This window comes from Epinephelus moara, chromosome 2 (genome assembly GCF_006386435.1).
Source record: "Epinephelus moara isolate mb chromosome 2, YSFRI_EMoa_1.0, whole genome shotgun sequence".
Taxonomy (NCBI): Eukaryota; Metazoa; Chordata; class Actinopteri; order Perciformes; family Serranidae; genus Epinephelus; species Epinephelus moara.
The window spans coordinates 29934211-29953018 of NC_065507.1; the positions used below are offsets into that span (position 1 = coordinate 29934211).

Sequence of the window (18808 nt, forward strand, 5' to 3'; positions counted from 1 at the left end):
AAACCATATCACATCATGCTCACATCATAACCACAGTGCCGCCTTTCATCATGACTCACATTTGACTTGTTAATATCCTATAATTTATGACATATGGGAAAAAGCCCTCAGTATTTATAGCTGGAGTGACTGTGGTGGGATTTAGGATTCTTGTCAGGTCTGCTGCTAATTACAGAGGACATGCTAATCATCACTGAACAGAGTGGAGCTGCGACAATTATGAAATTGAGTAATATAGGGTCAGTGGCCATCCCTACCATACACCTGCAAGCAAAATAGGCTCAGCTGGTGCAATCCAGTCTAATAATGTATAGGGTTCTGGGGATTAATTATGGTGTGTACTTACTAATTTGAATGCATGTATGTGTGTGTTCCCACTCTAGGTACAGCTCTCTCTGTACACATACCTTTCTGCAGAGTTCATTGGCACATCAACCATCTACAACACGATCCGTCGAGTGGGCACAGTACTGCAGCTCATGCATACGCTTAAGTACTACCACTGGGCCGTCAACCCTGCAGACAGCAGCGGCATCACTCCAAAGGGTCTCGGTAAGCATATTTAGGATTTGGGATTTTTTTGCAGCATAAGTCAAGCTAAGTTTATTTATTTATTTTTTTTTTTGCTGTGGAATATGATTTGATTTGGGTTGTTGTTTATATAAACTGTTTCCCTTCCATCCGAAGCCTCTTCCAAGTGAAGCTCAGTGTTTTGGAAAGGAAATCATTGGGAGTGAACCAATCACAATCATTGTGTGCAGCCACAAGCCTGCTATCAAAGTGTCTTCCTGAAACGGCAGCAGCTCCCCCACATTTGAAATGACTCATCTCCACATGGAAGCGCTTGCCTGTCAGCTGTTAGGACCGTGGCCATCACTGGAGATGACAGTGAGGCAGACACGGCACATCAATACTGTCATCCCGCTAGGGTGCTTGGTGTGGGTGTCAGGCCTCCGAAACCTGGGCCAGTAGTATGACTGGCATCCTCACTTTATGAAACAACAGTACGTCACAGAGCAGGCTGTGCTGGAAGTGAAATTGTCCTTGAACTGTCATTTCCTTTTTGCTCTCCATTATTCTTTTCTAAAACTATCTGTGGCGTACTATAGGGGTTGTTTTATAATGGTGCTGAGAGCTCAGTTTATGCTGCACCAAGGCCTAATGAATTCTCCTCCCTGAAGGCTAGAGCTTGTACTCTGACAACGTTGATGTAATCCTTGTTATACAGTCATATGTTATTTCTTCCAAAAAGGATTCTTCTTTACTCCCATCAACATTCGTTGCACCACTAATTCTCAGGTGAACATCACATTTATTAACACTGTAACATGTAAACAAACTCTCAGTGGTAGTGTCAGGGTTGGCTGAATGTAGCAGCATTTTAGCCTATTTATATGCCGCATCAAGGCACTTGGCCTACATTCTTGATCTGCTAGAGCTGGGGTTTATCCTAATTGGTTTCCTACTAATAGTTGTAGTAACTCCTACACTCAGGTTAGCTCAGATAATATGGGCACACACATCTGTAAGTTAGGTCAGTCCATGGACCCCTCAATCTAATTTTTCCAGATTTTTAATTTGTTCCTTATCCCATCTACTTACACTGTGCGCTGTCCCTTATCCCCTCTTATGCTGTGCAAGGAAACTTTACAAGACTTAATAAGTGATGAAAGCTCAACCTATTCAGAGCTTATGTTCTAGGACGATGAGCTATATTTAGCTTGGACATCAGAGGAACTTCTCTCATGACTTTATTTCTATCACGTTCACCACGCTAAACACTTTCGGTAAATTTTGTTGTTGCTTTCACCGCTGTTGAATAATGGATTTTGATACCGAGATCACTTGTTTGGGAAATCTGTTTCTTTGTAGCCTCAGGCACTGCAGTGTAGTTCTGCTTTGTATAGGAGCATCTCAAGGCCGAGTAGTTTTCTGATTTGTTAGAGTCAGGGAGAGTCAGAGATGTCAATGGGGGTTGTAAAAACAACAAATGTGTTACAGTGTACTCACTGTAGTGTCTGCATTTGGTTTACGTAGTACAGGAGAGTTGCACTTCACACAGTTATGATGACTAGAAATGTTGATATCTACTGGTAGAGTGCTATGATGTAGACGTCTGGATTGGGTGTCAGTTGAGGGCAGGGTTTTTGGGTGACTGAGTCTTAGAAAACAGCGGTCTGGGTTGTGAGTGAAGATCAAGAATCTCAGAGTTCTGTTTGTGAGTGAGGACCAGGAGATCAACAGGTTCATTGGTCAGCGTTAATGCAGGCATTGCTTTGAACTCCCACGCTGAAGAGTGAGCGTAGGCTGAGGTAAAGCTCTTGATTTACGAGTCTGTCTCCCACATACACCTATGGTCGTGAGTTCTAAACATAGACTGTATAAATAATGGATCACCTATTGGTTTGTCGACTGCCGTTTTGAAGCCTCTAGGTTGGCCATCTTGTTTTTTAGTTGTTTTTTTTGTGGGAGCCAGAGGTGACCATATTTGGATGAGAGGTTGGAGCTGGGGAGGAGAGGGGTGGATCTGACTCATAGACTGTGGTGACGCCTGGCAGACAGCCTGTCACTCAAGCGGCTCCACCCTTAAATATGCGTAACTCTGGGCCTCAATGAAATATAAATGGGGGAGTTATAAAAAAAATTCAACCCTTGTACAGCAGTCATGAATGTCAAAATTAGCTATGGAGACCAAAACTGTATTTTATTAGGCTGTAAACATTTTTATTTTTGCTGTGAAGTTGGGCATTTTAATATGAGGGTCAATGGAGACTTACTTGTTTTGGAGGTAGCCTCAAGTGGCCATTCAAAGAACTGCAGTTTTTGGCACTTCCTCATCTGATTCAATTCTTAGCCTCGGAGACTGCTGCGTGGCTCTGCATAGTGACTAAAAGAATTGGTGACCTCAGATGAGACTCCTTCACAAGGTGTCTGTGCCTAAGGGGAACAACGCAGAAGTATAAAGGAGATTTCAGGAACAAGTCAAAGAGCTCTGAAATCCCAAAGGTACTTTAAGTAGAAAGTCCATTCAGTCTATTGATCCATCCAATGATGGATCATGACAGTGTTGAAATGGGTCCAAAAATTACCCTGGAGAAGCAAATACAAACAAAAAATGGGTGTGAGGCTCGGTTAAAAGTGCCCTTGAAGTCTGTTGAGTCTCCCTACATGACTGGGTTGAAATTCCTACTTGGGGTGAGGTCTACTACACTTAACCTAACCTGCCTGTTGGAGGCAGGATTCCCTTCAGTGCAGGCTTTAGTGAGAGAAAAACAAGCCATGTTTTTGACCCAGATGAAGCAGTGTCAGGGAATGCTAGATGACCCCTTGTGGTATGTTCTATGAATGACGAGAAAATGAACTCATGCTTGTCTGAGATAATGTAGATACAAGATCATATTCAGAGTGACCATAGACAGATGATCAAAAAATTGAGATCTAAAGAGGGAACAACTTTTAACCTCAAATCTAACACGAAAATCTTCTGCAGTGAGGAAGACAATTTAACATGCACAAACACCAAAGGTAACCTACACCCCCAGATCGTTCAGCTTACGCCACAACACATGTAACTTTAATGACTGATGACAAAATGTGTCACTGTTAGCTAGCTAGCAAGCTAATTTTAGCATGTGTATTATCGTTTGTGGTACCAAACTATTAAAGAATTAACCAAATAAACAAACTAATGGCTTATACCCCACAACAGTATGGCGGTAGTAAAAACAATACATTTGTATATTTGTACAGTGCGCCAGTGTTCACTGTCATAGTCGGCCGACGTTTCACAAATTTGAAATGTGTTTGTGGTCCTGCCCCTTCCACTATATAGGCAACATGGTGACCTTTGAGGGTAAGAAGAGTCCAACATTCCACACTCAGCATTTTGACTGTTATGAGTGCACCATCTGGGGACTCACAGTGGACTACATATTGCCATACTTCTCAATGTGTACGCACTCACACGCTTAAAATATCAAGTGTATGTACAGAAGTATGCAATTTGAGACACAGCATATGTTTTTGATTGCAGAGCTACACATTATAAAAGGTATGGGTCACTGCTCAACAAAACGGTGAAAAGAAAGGCAGTTTTTGCAAGAGTAGGAGACTTGATAAAATACACATTGACAGACATCTCACACACATAAACAAAGCACAATAAGTAAGGAAATTTGTGTTTGGTAGATTATTTATTTGTTGTAACAATGCTTCTTGGCAATAAATCTAATACAGTTGGAAAGTTTATTTCCCTTTTAAATGGTGCCACATTTGTAAGGAACATGCATTTGTGGGATGAGCAGCAGAACTGAGTATGTGGGTTGCACCCATGAAAAATTTGCCAAATCTTTTCTGGCAATGCCAAACAGCTTTTTTTTTATGTTGACTCTTGTTTGGTGTTGTTTGGTGGATTGGATGATTTAAGTCTGAAGAAACAAGACATATTGGCAATTTAACAATTTATTCATTTAACAAACAGGAGCCTCAGTAGCATGTGGAAGAACCATACACAGCCATAACAGCCTGGCACCTCCTCCTCATGCTGGTCACCAGCCTGGTCACACACTGCTGTGGGATGGCATCCCATTCTTCAACCAGCATTTGTCGCAAGACAGCCAACGTGGTTGTGTTGGTCACTCTGGCACAAACAGCACACCCAAGCTGATCCCACAATGGGGTTGAGGTCAGGACTGCTGGCAGTATGCCCTCCAAATTCTGGAGGTAGTCTCTGATAAACTTTGCTCTGTGGGGGTGAGCATTGTCATCTTGGAGGACAGAGTTCAGTCCCAGACTGTGGAGATATGGGATTGCTACTGGTTACAGAATTTTATTTTGATATGTCTCTGCATTGAGATTGCCTCCAATAATGACAAGCCTCGTTTTTCCAGTGAGGGAGATGCCGCCCCACGCCATCACACTGCCTACACCAAAAGATGTTACTCAGTTCTCCACGTCTTCTCCACACTTTGACTATACATTCCAACTGTTGTAGGCAGAATCTGGACTCATTGCTGAACATAACGTTCCTCCACATGTTCAGGTTGCAGTGCACATGTTGCTGACACCAGCACAAACGGGCCTGATGGTGCAGGGCAGTCATGGCAGGCCTCCTGGCAGCCCTATGAGACCGGAGATTGGCTGCAAATTTGTAGAAGACTGCCTATGGTTCCTAAGTGCTGACAGGATGAGGAAACGGCCTTCTTCGGGTGTCGTCTTCTTGGGACGCCCACTTCGCGGCCTGTCTCTGATATCCCGTGTTAAATGGAACTTGGCCTTCAGTTTGCAGATCGTACTAGGGCTCACTCCAAATAATGCCGCAGCTTGGTTTTGCGGAACACCAGCTTGAAGTTGCACGGGCCCTATCCAGATCAGTCAAACATGGCATGCTGATTCTTGGAGCAGACACCAACTGACCACTGTAGCAGGGCCCATGCTCACAGGTGCTGACAATCAGGTGCCAATCAGGCACAGCAAAAAGCTGTTTGGCATTGGCCGAAAAGATTTGGCAAATTTTTCATGGGCACAACCCACATACTCAGCTCTGCTGCTCATCCCACAGATGCATGTTCCTTACAAATGTGTCACCATTTAAAACGGAAATAAACAGACTTTCCAACGGTATAAGATTTATTGCCAAGAAGCATTGTTACAACAAAGAAATAATCTCTCTATATATATGTATTTATACATATATATATATATTGGACTCCATCCATCCATTAACTATATCCACTTATCCATACTTCAAGGAGCTTTCTAGTTAAGCCTACTCCAAATTTAGCTCTCTCAAATGCCACTGTAAATACGGTGCTGATTGTTGTTGAAGTCTTTGGAGATTGTAATGGCCTGAGAAAATGGCTGATTTTCTTGGAAAGACAAATCTTGAAATGGATCGCTTTCCTGCTGTGGGTAATTTTCAGAGTGGGTCTGGTTCCACTGATCTGCACTTGATTTGGCAGGTCAGTTTTTCCTCTCCGTTCTTCTAAACTGAGAAATGACCAAACACAGACACATACAAAGAGGGAGAGAGCCAAGCAGATAATGAAGTGTTCAATTATAGGGACACAGAGAACACATTTAAAACGGAGCTCCTCCAGCTACTCGCTCTGTTTCTGGAAGTGACTCCTCTTTTTTTTTCCTCAGGTCTTAATCGAGAGTGCTATCAAATTAAAGCCATGTATCATCCAGTTATACACAGAATCACTGCAGGCTCTCACAGACAGATACTCATTGCTCAACTTCTCCCAGTCCGTGTACGTACCCACAAGCCAACACGTAATCTGTCTCAGTCTCTATCACTCACCCTTTGTCTCTGCCTCTGTATTACTAAATAATGAGTAATGAGATGGGCATCAAAGCTGTTTGGCCAGTCACTATGTGCAATTTAAGCTGCTTTTGTCTTGTTCCCATTACAGTAGAAATCACCAGTAACACACATGTAGGTGCTTCAGAGAAATAATATGACCAAGGCTTGAGGTTGATGTGATTTTTGTGTGTGCCATCTCATGTAAGACACAAATGACTGATTACAGTAAGTCAGGGAATGGGTTGGCTCTCCTTTCAACACTACCTTGCTTCAGCTTTGTGTGTGTCCTATGAACTGTTGAATCGTTGCAGTTTAAGGTCCAGTTTGTACAATTTAGGGGGATATATTGGCAGAAATGGAATATAATATAATAAGTATCTTTTCTTTAGTGTAAATTTACCTGAAAATAAGAATTGTTGTGTTTTTATTACCTTAGAATGACCTGTTTGTATCTACATAGGGACAGGTCCTTGTCTACAGAATCCACCATGTTGCACTGCCATGTTTTTACAGTAGCCCAGAATGGAAAAGCCAATCTCTGACTCTGGAAAGGGCCATTCACGCTTTTGTGTCAGCCACTGTAGTTAGCAGCCCCTCCGTGACAAAAGCAATTGGAGCATTGGAATAACATAGATTTTTTTTCATGTGAAACTGCATTTTTCAGTGTTTTTACTGGTTTAAATCACCTGGTCCGTTTGTTTTGGAGAGAAAGAGACCTCTGCAGATAATTCAGCTCTGTTTAAAACCTCCTGATTTATGGACACTGTAGGAATCCTAACCTGGAGAAGTTTAAGATGGTTGCAATCTGCAGTCCTCCCCGCTGGATGCCACTAAATCCCTCTCTTACAACTCTGATTTTAAAAAAGTTGGGGCACTGTGTGAAACATAAATAAAAATAGAATGCAATGATATGCAAATCCTCTTTGACCTATAGTCAATCAAATACAGTCAGAAGAGAAGTTATTTAAGATAAATTGTATTCTTTTTGGTAAATATACACATGCATGACATGCAGCAAAGGTGAAATGGGTTGGAAACGAACCCGCAGCGGCTGCAGCAAGGACAAAGCCTTTGTACAAGGGGCTCTCGCTCTACTAGGTGAGCTAGGGAGGTTAGTAAGCATGTGGAAACACTTATTTTTCAAGTTTTGAAAGTGACATTCTTTTCCATTCTTGCTTGATACAGTATATGACATTGGTTGCTCAACAGTCCAAGGTGCACCATTTTCAATGGGAAACAGGTCTGGAATACAGGAAGGCCATTCTATGCTGACACTCTTTTTTTTTTTTTACAATGAAGCCACACTGCTGTGACACATGCAGAATGTGGCTCTACATTGCGTTGCTGGAATAGGCAGGGATGTCCCTGGAAAAGCCATCAACTGGGTGGCAACATATGTTGCATCAAAACCTGTATGTACCTTTCAGCATTCATGGTGCCTTCACAGATGTGCAAGTTACCCATGATGCCATGGTTACTAACACATCCCCATACCATCTTTGCACAGGTAACAATCTGTATAGTCTTTTCCTATTTAGCCCTGAGGACAAAACGTCTGTGATTTCCAAAAACAAGCTGAAATGTGGACCCGTCAGATCACAGCACACTTTTCCATTTTGTGCCAGTCCATCGCAGGCCAGGCCCACAGAAGTCAGCAGCATATCTAAATGTGATTGATAAGTGGTTTTCACTTTGCATGTTAGAGTCTTAAATTGCATTTGTAGATGCAGCGACAAACGTAATGTTATGACTATAACTACTGTTCCCTGAAGGAGAGGAACGAGTTACAACACACAGTTGTATATGGGATATCTTGCTTTCATCCCCCTTGGCTGAATACACCTTTAATCACGCCCTTAGGCAGATGGTGCGTGACGACGCATGCTCTTTGCGTGGCCCCGCCCGCGCATAAGAGGCCAGTCGTCAGCTCCATCCCCAGTTCGACAGCTGCATTTCACCGAGCCCGGCTGCGCTGCGGGGCAAACGTGGTGTTGTACCTCGTTCCTCTCCTTCAGGGAACAGTAGTTATAGTCATAACATTACGTTCCCTTTCAGTCGATTCACTCGGTACAACACACAGTTGTATATGGGACCTATAATCGCGCCCCGCAAGCAGCTATCAGAACCGTAAAACCTCCCCCAGCGCACTAGGGCGCACAGCCGGCTGAGAGGACAGAATGAGCCACCGAAGGGGCTGTCACATCCAGACGATAGAACCGAGCAAAAGTGTGTGGCGATGCCCAACTGGCAGCAGCACAAATATCACCTACAGGCACCCCCCTGAATAGGGCCCAAGACGTAGCCATACCCCTAGTGGAGTGAGCTCTCACACCCTGGGGCAGCTGATGGCCTCTGCTGCTGTATGCAAGAGAAATCGCCTCCACAATCCAATGGGAGAGACGCTGTCTTGACAGAGCCTTACCCCTAACCGGATTGGCGAAACATACAAATAGCTGGTCACACAAGCGCACATCTCTGGTACATTCCATGTATGAGCGCAACGCACGCACAGGGCACAAACAATGCAACTTCCTCTGCTCCTCAGTGACAAACGGAGGAGGACAGAAAGCCATCAAGTCAAAAGCCATGGAGCAATAGTCTGCGGGGATAACCTTAGGTAAATACGCAGCATTAGGTCGTAATGTTACCTTGGAACCATCCGGGGTGAACTGGGTGCACGAAGGGTGCACAGACAAAGCATGGAGGTCACCCACCCGCTTAGCTGAGGCTAACGCGAGGAGAAGAGCAGTCTTATATGAAAGGATCTTCAAACCAAAATCAGGTCCCATGAAGGAACACCAGGCCTAACCACCGGCTTAAGCCGGCGCAAACCCTTCAGAAAACGCATGGCAAGACGATGAGCCCCTGCATCAAAGCCAATATGACAAGCTGAAATAGTGGCCAAGTAAACTTTAATAGTGGAGAAGGACAGCCCTTTATCTGACAGTTCCTGTAGAAACGTCAATACATCCACCATAGAGCACTGGAAGGCGACTATGTTACGTTCCTGGCACCATACCTCAAATGCACGCCACTTATAGGCGTACAAACCTCTGGTTGATGGTGCCCGGGCACTCTGGATTGTCTCCACCACACCAGGGGGCAGACCCAGAGCCATCAGGTTGGACCTCTCAACAGGTAAGCATGCAGCCGCCACAGCTCTGGGCGCGGGTGTAACACCTCTCCTCCCCCCTGGGAAAGGAGGTCCCTGCACAAGGGGAGCTGCCAGGGTCTCTCCACCAGCAGACTGATAATCTCCGCGTACCATGACTTCGTCGGCCACTGTGGAGCCACCAAAATCAGAGTTAGGCTCTGGCGCCGTACTCTCTCTAACACCGGCAGTATCATTTCCGCGGGGGGAAATGCATACAGGAGGGTGTTGGGCCATGGGTGAGCCAGCGCATCCACTCCCAGAGGCGCGTCCCGATCTCTCAGAGAGAAAAACAGAGGGCAGTGAGCATTCTCTTTGGAGGCAAACAGGTCCACCCCCGCTCTCCCAAAATACTCCCAAATCTGACCCACCACTCGTGGATGCAATCTCCACTCGTTCGCCAGCTGACCCCCTCTGGAGAGGAGGTCCGGTCCCAAGTTCAGGTGGCCCGGTATGTGCGTGGCCCTGAGGGACAACAAGTGAATACTGCACCATGTTAACAGAGAGTGAGCCAACTTCAACAGGAGAAGGGACCGAGTCCCCCCCTGCCTGTTTATGTAGGAGACCACTGTTGTGTTGTCCGTCCTGATCAGAACGTGTTGGCCTGTCAGGGCTGAACTAAAGTGCTTCACCGCCAAAAAGATGGCAAGCAGCTCCAGATAATTGATGTGGAGCCTGCTTTGCTCCTGTGTCCAGACCCCTCTCACTGCTGCACCGTCGCACAGAGCCCCCCACCCCCTTAGGGAGGCATCTGTGGAGACGACCTTGCAGGAAGTCACCCTCCCGATCGGTGAGCCCACGCGCAGCAGACCGGGTTCTCTCCATGGGAGGAGCGCGGTCATGCAGGCGGGAGTTACCGACACTTTCCTTTGAAGGTGACGCTGAGGGTGCAGACGAAGAGCACGAGACCAGCGCTGAAAACCCCTCATTTTCAGCAGTCCCAGCGGTACTACTGCTATCATGGAGGCCATCATGCCCGCTAGTTGCAAGACCGTGTGGTAGCGCAGTTTGCGTTCCAACTGAAATTGAGCCAGACAGTGCTGAAACGCGGCCACTCTGTGTTCCGAGAGGCGCGCTCTGCCGGAGGCGGTGCATATTTCCAGCCCGAGGAAAGAGAACTGCTGGCTGGGAGTCAGCGAGCTCTTCTGAAGGTTTACTGAGAAACCCAGTGCACGGATGTGGGAAAGAGTCATTGTTAACTGCCTCCCTAAACACTCTCTGGAGCTCGCGATCAGAGCCCAGTCATCCAGATATGTCAATATGCGGACGCCCTTCACTCGCAGCGGGGCTATAGCCGCCTTGACACATTTCGTGAATGTCCGAGGGGCCAGGGAAAGACCGAACGGCAGTACGAGGTATTCGTAGGCCGTCCCCTCGAAAGCAAACCTCAGAAATTGTCTGTGGTCTGGATGTATAGCCACGTGATAATAAGCGTCGGTCAAGTCTATTGACGCACAAAAGTCCCCCGGATTGATAGCAGCTAGCAACTGCTTTAGTGTTAACATCTTGAACCTGTATTTCCGCAGGTATGTGTTTAACACCCTCAAATCCAAAATTGGACGAAGAGCTCCCCCTTTCTTCGGAACAACGAAATAGCGGCTGCACCAACCTCTGTTCGCCTCTGAAGGGGGAACCTCTCATGTCGCTTTCTTGTCCAAAAGGGATTTCACTTCCTCTCTCAGGACCGCAGCCGCATCGCCATTCACCACCGTGTTTACGATCGTGCGGAAACGCGGTGGTCTGACCCGGAACTGTAGCCGGTAACCATTGGCAACGGTTTGTTGTACCCACAGGGAGGCTGCGCATGCGCGCCACTGAGGGAGATGCCCTGCCAGTCGGCCCTGGAACCCCGTTGCGCCCTCTAGGGGGCCGGGGTGGGGTGACACTACCAGACTCGTCTGGTTTATCATATTTGGATTTAATGTTTGTGGTTCGTGTTTTATTGTTGATTGTGTACAATGAACATTTACAACACTTGTACCATGAACAATGTGCACCTTTATTGGGGCATTGAGAACATGAACATTTGGGAAACACACAGTGTTTAACTGAACATCTTGAGCACACATAGTGGTCGTAAGTGGCGGCAGAGGCAGTGCGCCTGAACATGGGGGAGTTAAGTGCTTGGGAGACTGAGTGGCAACAGTACAGCATCTTTTGAGGCTGGGAGACTGAGCACAAAACAATCGCAGCCTTTTTAGCGGCGAAACGAGGAGGGAAACCGCCTCTCCCTGCGGCATGTTGCCCTCCATCCACCTCTCTGAGGCTAGGATGGGGGATTAATCTTCCCCCGGGGCGCTGAGCCCTTCAGGCCCGGTGGTGGACCCTTACTCCAGGCCGAGGGACGAGGGGTCTGGTCCGATGTCTGTTTAGCCGGACGGGGGCCGGAAGAGGCCGAGGAGTCTCTCCTCTTGGGGGGAGGAGGGGGGCCCATGGGCTTGCGAGCCGCAGCTGGTTGCCTGGGTCTGGCATCACGCCGGGGGATAAGATTCCGTAGAGCCTCCGTCTGCTTCTTCCTGAGCTCGAACTTGGCCTGGATGGCGTCGAGTGAGGAGCCAAATAATCCCGCCGGTGATACTGGCTCGTCCAGATATGCGACCCTATCCCTGTCCGGAATATCGGAGGGAGTGAGCCACAAATGACGGTGCGCCACCACCGTGGAAGCCATGCCCCTGCCGAGGTAGAGAGCCGCAAAGCGAGCCGAGCGAAGGATGTAGTCCGTCGTAATTCTTAGTTCCCTTATGGCGGGTGTCAGCGGGCTGTCAGGAGGCAGCCGGCTGTCAAGCTCCATAAGCTGGATAGCCTGGTAAGTCAGGAGCATGGACAGGGGATTGAGGACACGCGCGGCGCCCGCTTGAGCCCGGTAAATCTTGTCTAGCTGACCGGCGGAGAATCTGTGTTTAGACGGCAGGGTTGGGCCGGTTGAGCCGAAGTTGCGTGACGGGGCTAAATAAGCCGCTAGCGAGGGCTCCATAGGCGGGGAGTTTACCAAGCCGGCCGCCTCCGCTCCGTCCAACTCCGTGAATTGACCAGAGCAGGGTACGGTGACGCGGGTGGACAATGGACGGGACCAGGAGGAGGTTAGCTCGGCCATAAGATCCGCGTGCTGGGGCAGACCATTTTTAACCGTCGTGGATTCCCGCGGGAGATAAAATCCGGCAAAAGAGGACGGTTTCTGGCTTGGAGGGGGGGAAGGCCACTCCACCTCCAGCTTAGCTGCAGCACGGCGGCACAGCGTGAAAAAAGACGTATCCTCAGGGCCAGTTGACGCGGCCAAAGCGACGCTTTGGGCTGAGGAGAAGGCGTCTTGTTCGTCGTCGGAAAATGCCTGGGCATCGAGACCGAGGTCCAGTACATCGTCCTCCGAATAAGAAGCGGACATATCGAGCTGAAGCTCGCCAGCAGCGCAGGATGAATACGCCGGTTCGCCTTCCATGGGCTCGTCGGAGAAAGCCAGGCTGTCCCACTCACTTGAGGGGGGTTCACCCGGGAGCTCCTCGGGCTCAGAGGCGGACAAAACCGCATCAGCCGTCTCAGAGAGCAGAGGGTTCTGCTTGCTAGCAGCCACGGAGCCGAGGACCTTAAGCACGAAAGCCTCCCGCTTCTCGAGTGTTGTTCGCGGGAGAAGGCAACAGCTATCGCACTTCTCCGGCTCGGCCAACGCGGTGCGCACGTGGACAACACCGAGACAGACAAGGCAGGCATTGTGTAAGTCCTTATGGTGTAAGACGAAGCCGCATCCTTGGGGGCAAGGCCGATGAGCCGACTTCTTCTTAGCCTTCTTAGGAACAGTACTCATCATGCGATATTTCCCGTTAGCGTAATTTGGTGGAAAAATTAGCGCCCTGTGGGAAGCTAGGCTAACACCAACAGAACAGTTTAGCTAGTTTTCCGATAGCCGATAAGCTAAATTAGCTGAAAGCTAGTAGGCGTTGCGAAGTGAAATGCAAAAGAACTGGGGATGGAGCTGACGACCGGCCTCTTATGCGCGGGCGGGGCCACACAAAGAGCATGCGTCGTCACGCACCACCTAAGGGCGTGATTAAAGGTGTATTCAGCCAAGGGGGATGAAAGCAAGATATCCCATATACAACTGTGTGTTGTACCGAGTGAATCGACTGAAAGGGAACTGTGTTTACCAACAACGGTTTTCCAAAGTGTTCCCGAGCCCATGTAGTAATATTCTTTATATAATCATGTCGGGTTTTAATGCAGTGCCACCTGAGGAGTCAAAGATCAAGGGCACTCTGTGTTGGTTTTCATCTTTGCCCCTTACTTGCAGAGATTTCTCCAGAATCTTTGAACCTTTGGATGATATTATGGATCGTAGATGGTGAAATCCTCAAAGTCATTGCAATTGTGCTTTGAAAAACATTGTTCTTAAGCTGTTGGACTGTTTGCCGATTCAGGTTTTCACACAGTGATCCTTGCTTGTGAACAGCTGAGTGAGGATGCCCCCGTCATACCCAATTATAATACCATCACCTGTTAGCAATTAATCTGTTTACCTGTGGAATGTTCCAAACAGGTGTTTTCCCAGTGTTTTGCTGCCCCTGTCCCACCACTTTTGGAATGTGCTGCAGGCATTAAATTCAGAATGAGTGTATATAAACAAACAACAACAACAAAAAACAAAACAAAACAATAAAATGTATCAGTGTGAGCATTAAATATCTTGCCTCTGTACTGTATTCAATTGAATGTAGATCAAAAAACATTTGCAAATCATTGCATTCTGTTTTTACTTACAGTGTCCTAACTTTTTAAAAATTAGGGTTGTACACACTAAATCTTTAAAGTGGGCGTACTTCAGAGGCTCTAAACACAGCAGATTGTCCAGGCAAAGCACATGTTAGTTACAACTTGTGGGAAATTCTTGGAACCAATTATTGCTGCTATGATTAAAAACACTTGTTGCATCAGACGTGTTTTATCGGCCCTTGTTTATTGAAAACATAATTATTTTTGATTTATATTTAAAGGTTTTCACAAGTATGCAGGACGCATGCTATTATGCATGCCGAGACTTTATAATCATCAGTCGCACATTGAAATAAGATTCTTGAATTAATCACATGGACATAAATTGTTTTTCAATAAACTCTTTCTCCTTGTGCCCTTGGGATGCAGGAAGTAAAGCAATATGGGAATGAGCAACAAGAGTTGTGCAGAGCTGCTGAGCATAATTGGTTGTGAATAACTTGGATGCAGTGGCTGCGGTAATAATGTTCTTATCACCCCCTCCATGTCAGGCTCTGTCCCTGCACCGAGTTTTCCTCTCTCACTCTATTAATCAGTGTCGGGATGCAGCGGCACTTGTCATCCTCCTGCAACCTCAGGGAGCCTCATCATTGATTGCATTGACTGGCTGTTGAAGCAGCAGGATGGTCAGGTGTCTGCCGCCGACATATCTGTCATCATGGCACTGTCCCCATTTCAAATGAACATGTGTCCAGCCAAGGTGGAGGTTGGAGTTTATCAGGGCTTAGAAAAGAGGAAAGACAGCGGGCAAAGTGACCAATTTTCCCTGAAAGGCTTTTGCTGTTGTACTTGGCCCAGTTGCTGTCATTTAATACCTCTGCAAATGTAAAAGATTTTGTCAGTGTGTTTACACCTGGCTGGCTGCACAGGATGAATAAGAAATGAATGAATATATGCCAGAATTTACAGCCAAAATGGAGCCTTTGTGCTTCAGTGAGAGAGCTTCTAATCTCGCAGGGATTCATTTTTGTTTTGTTATAAGTGGTAATGTATGCCATATCCTGTATTTTCTGGTGTGTCTGACTGAATAGCTCTGTGTTTGTATTGATCTGCCTGTTGCTCATTAGTGTGCTTACTCGGTGTACGTGCAAACACTTTTTGGTTAAAAACAAAAGAGCTCAGAATATTGAATAGGATCTGACCTTGTCAAAATTAGTTCTTGTGCCAACCAAACCACTACAACAGCAGCAGCAGCAGCAGCAGCTCTGGTATATGACAGGTAATCAATGCTTTCAGTCATATTCTGTCATTCTTCTTTATTTGCACGACATACATACACCTGCTGACAGAGCTCAGCCCATCAGATGTTGAATGAGGTTCATGACAGAGATGGATTGCAATGTGAGGCTAATTTCAGGGTGCCAAAGTGACCTTAAGTTAGCAGAGGCATTTTGGGTAGTTTTAATGAGATGTTGGCCAGTGTGATGGGCAGGTGTGACTATGGCGACCTTGGGCTGGCTGCCTGGATACTACATAGACTTTGGGTGCGGCATGAATGATAGTTAAATTTGGGTTGAATACTCAAAATGACTTCTCCTATCAATATATAGATAATAGATATATTCTACTAATTATTGATGTGCAAATTCCTCTCTGTTTGCAAAGTGGGAGATTTGTGCCACACTCCCTGTCTAGGATGTTGGTAAAAGTTTTGATACACACATTCAAGGTGAATCTCGTAAATCAAAGCTGATGATGCAGCACGGAAGACGTCTTTGAAGGTGTCACTGTCTGCTTTTTTGTCGGAAGCTCAGAGAAGGAAAACATCACTGAGAGAAATGTGCCATTATCAATCAGTCAAAAAATGGAAAAGGAACTTTAAATCATGAGAATAAACCAAAAATAAAATGTCAAGGAAAAACACAATGAAAGACTAAAGGCTGGAAAACAGAAAACAGGAAGACATCTTATTTGGTTTCAGTACTTTCTTTCTCAGTTTTCTCTCTCTCTCCAACTACAGATGGTCCGAGGCCGACCCAGAAAGAAGTACTTTCTCTGCGGGCATTCATGCTTCTCTTCCTCAAGCAGCTCATCCTGAAGGTATATCCCACCTGTCTTCATGCCTCACAGCCCCTCGTACAGCTTCATTTTGAGCTGCACAGAGAAAATATGGAGATTGTCAACTCTCCCTGTGTTATCCTTATAAACATTCTGCCAGTCTGCTCCTTGATAAATTCAGTGCTCTTTGTTTATTTATTTATTTATTCTTTAAAATTATGTGGACGTAAACCAGTTGTGCTGAAAAATGTAATGAATTCATTATTCAGTTCTGATAATAATTTAATCATTGAAGTAATTCATCAATTCAAGAAACCAAACATTTTCTGGTTCTAGCTTTTCAAGTAAGATAAATTATGTTTTTCTCTACTTTGGTTAATTGTTATTGACTACCTCTGGTTTTTCTGACTGTTTATTAGACAAGTAAACTCTTTTACGGCATTACTTTTGGTTCTGTCAATGTATGACAGGTGTATGGTGTTTTTTTTATATCGACTAATTTGATTAAATTATTAAAAAAGAAAATTGATTGACTAATCAATAACAAGTGTATTAGATTGCTGGACTACATATTACTTATTTGATTGCGGGAAGTTTTTTTTAAATATATATTTTATACAGCCAAGTGCACAAGTCTGTGTTTTGCTGCCCACATCCCAGCATGCCATACCTCTGCAGATGATTACCCTGCTTTGTTCTGTAACAGGGCTCTTTAGGGCATGGCAGAAATAGGAGGAAGTTTCACACCGGACAGGAAACATGCTTGTGTCAACATGTCACCAGGCCAAACAAGTTATTCGGCTGTTCAGTCTGTTTTGTTGTAGAAATTCTAGTCACGTGCATTAGTCCCACAACCAATCAAAGCACAATAAAAAATGACACACTGGAGGCCAAAATACTGTGTTCCTCTTCCAATAATTTGAAGTACCTTCTTTTTGCTGTACCAGGTGAAAATATTGTGATGCTTTTTGCCTGAATATGGGCACATATTCTACAGTTATTTGCATGGCATATTATTTAAACTTTTATTTGTGTTCTTTTTTTCAGGACCGAGGTGTGAAGGAGGATGAGTTGCAGAGCATCCTGAACTATTTGTTAACAATGCATGAGGTACATGAGAGTCTATGCCTGCTCTAAGTGAACGCACTTAGTGTGTTTGTGGGCTGCTTTGCTATACTAAGCTACCAGGTCACATTTTATTCAGCTTTGCTATCTTTGGAGAAGTTTATTTTTTCCAGCATTTAAACTAACTAGTGAGGTATTTTCCATTGGGCAATGACCAACCAATGCCCTTGTACTGTTGTAATGTGTGCCAGGGGCCAAGGTTTGTTCAACAGTTACAGGTGATACAATTGCAAAGCACATACATGATGTCTTTGCTGCTGTTACAGTGTCTGAGCAACAAGCAAAAACCTAACCTTCTCCCTTTTCTGTCTCTCTACCTCTTGTTGTCTTTCTCTCCTGGTTTTGTCTGCAGGATGAGAATCTGCATGATGTGTTGCAGTTGGTGGTAGCCCTCATGTCTGAGCATCCAGCCTCCATGATCCCTGCTTTTGACCAGAGAAATGGAATACGGTAAGCCCCTCAGGGGAAGACACAATCCCTTCGCTGTTCAGGCACAAAATGAAGAGGTGATTTCACAAAATAAACCTAAGCACCTAACACTTGTGCTATTGCAGTGTGCCTAACGTGATGAATGAATAATTCATAAGTTCAGTGGGGGAAAAAAAGCCTATGCATGGAAAAGTAACGATATTAACATATTGATTTCACAATATGACACGGATGATCAAACTAAACCGATGTGATCCTATAAAATCTAAATGCAGACAGTGTAGCACGACTTGTGGGTTCTGAGGAATTCATTGTGGAAAGGCTGCTGCTTTCATTAGGACATTCATTTAATGTTAATGTAAATTCACTCTGAAGGAAAGTGGTTGTCAGCTAACCAGTGGAGGGCCTTTTCATCAACAGGGCTATATTTTATTCTGTCAAGACAGTGTGCTGTTGCCAGTTTTCGCTGTTTGTGTCTATTCCAGGGTAATCTACAAGCTCATGGCCTCTAAGAGTGAAAGCATTCGAGTACAATCCCTCAAAGTCCTTGGGTACTTCCTCAAGCATCTTGGCCACAAGTAAGTAACCCATTCCAATAGTTATGTAGTAGATTGTAAATACACACAGGTGAGATAAGATGTATTTTTAAAAAAAGGCATCAGTTACATGTGTGATGCTGTTATCTACTCTGTGTTGTTTTACCATTTTAAGCCTTTCCATGTCTCTTACGTGTCTAGGTTAACATTATGATAGGCCAGGGCTCCTCAAAGTCCAAACTGAGGTTCGCATTCGGACTCAACGGCAAGTCAATTTAGACCCAGCCTTTTAACTCATGTTGTTAATACAATGCATTAGAAAGTGTAATGTTTTCATTCATTATCTGTAGTCACTTATTCTGTTGAGGGTCGCGGGGGGGCTGGAGCCTATCCCAGCTGACACTGAGCAAGAGGCAGGGTACACCCTGACAGGTCACCAGACTATCACAGGGTTAACACATAGAGACAGACAACCATTCACACTCACACCTACAAGCAACT

The 18808-nt window shown here is 45.6% G+C and overlaps 1 protein-coding gene across 1 annotated transcript in view; it reads left to right on the forward strand.

Annotated features, from left to right (window-relative positions):
• LOC126406986 (neurobeachin-like) overlaps window positions 1–18808 on the forward strand; it is a 65455-nt gene that overhangs the window by 25210 nt on the left and 21437 nt on the right. Inside the window, exons 13-17 of the mRNA XM_050071620.1 lie at window positions 384–552; window positions 16180–16259; window positions 17265–17327; window positions 17695–17792; window positions 18257–18349. Of these exons, the coding sequence (XP_049927577.1) occupies window positions 384–552; window positions 16180–16259; window positions 17265–17327; window positions 17695–17792; window positions 18257–18349 (503 nt within the window). The remainder of the gene's footprint in view (window positions 1–383; window positions 553–16179; window positions 16260–17264; window positions 17328–17694; window positions 17793–18256; window positions 18350–18808) is intronic.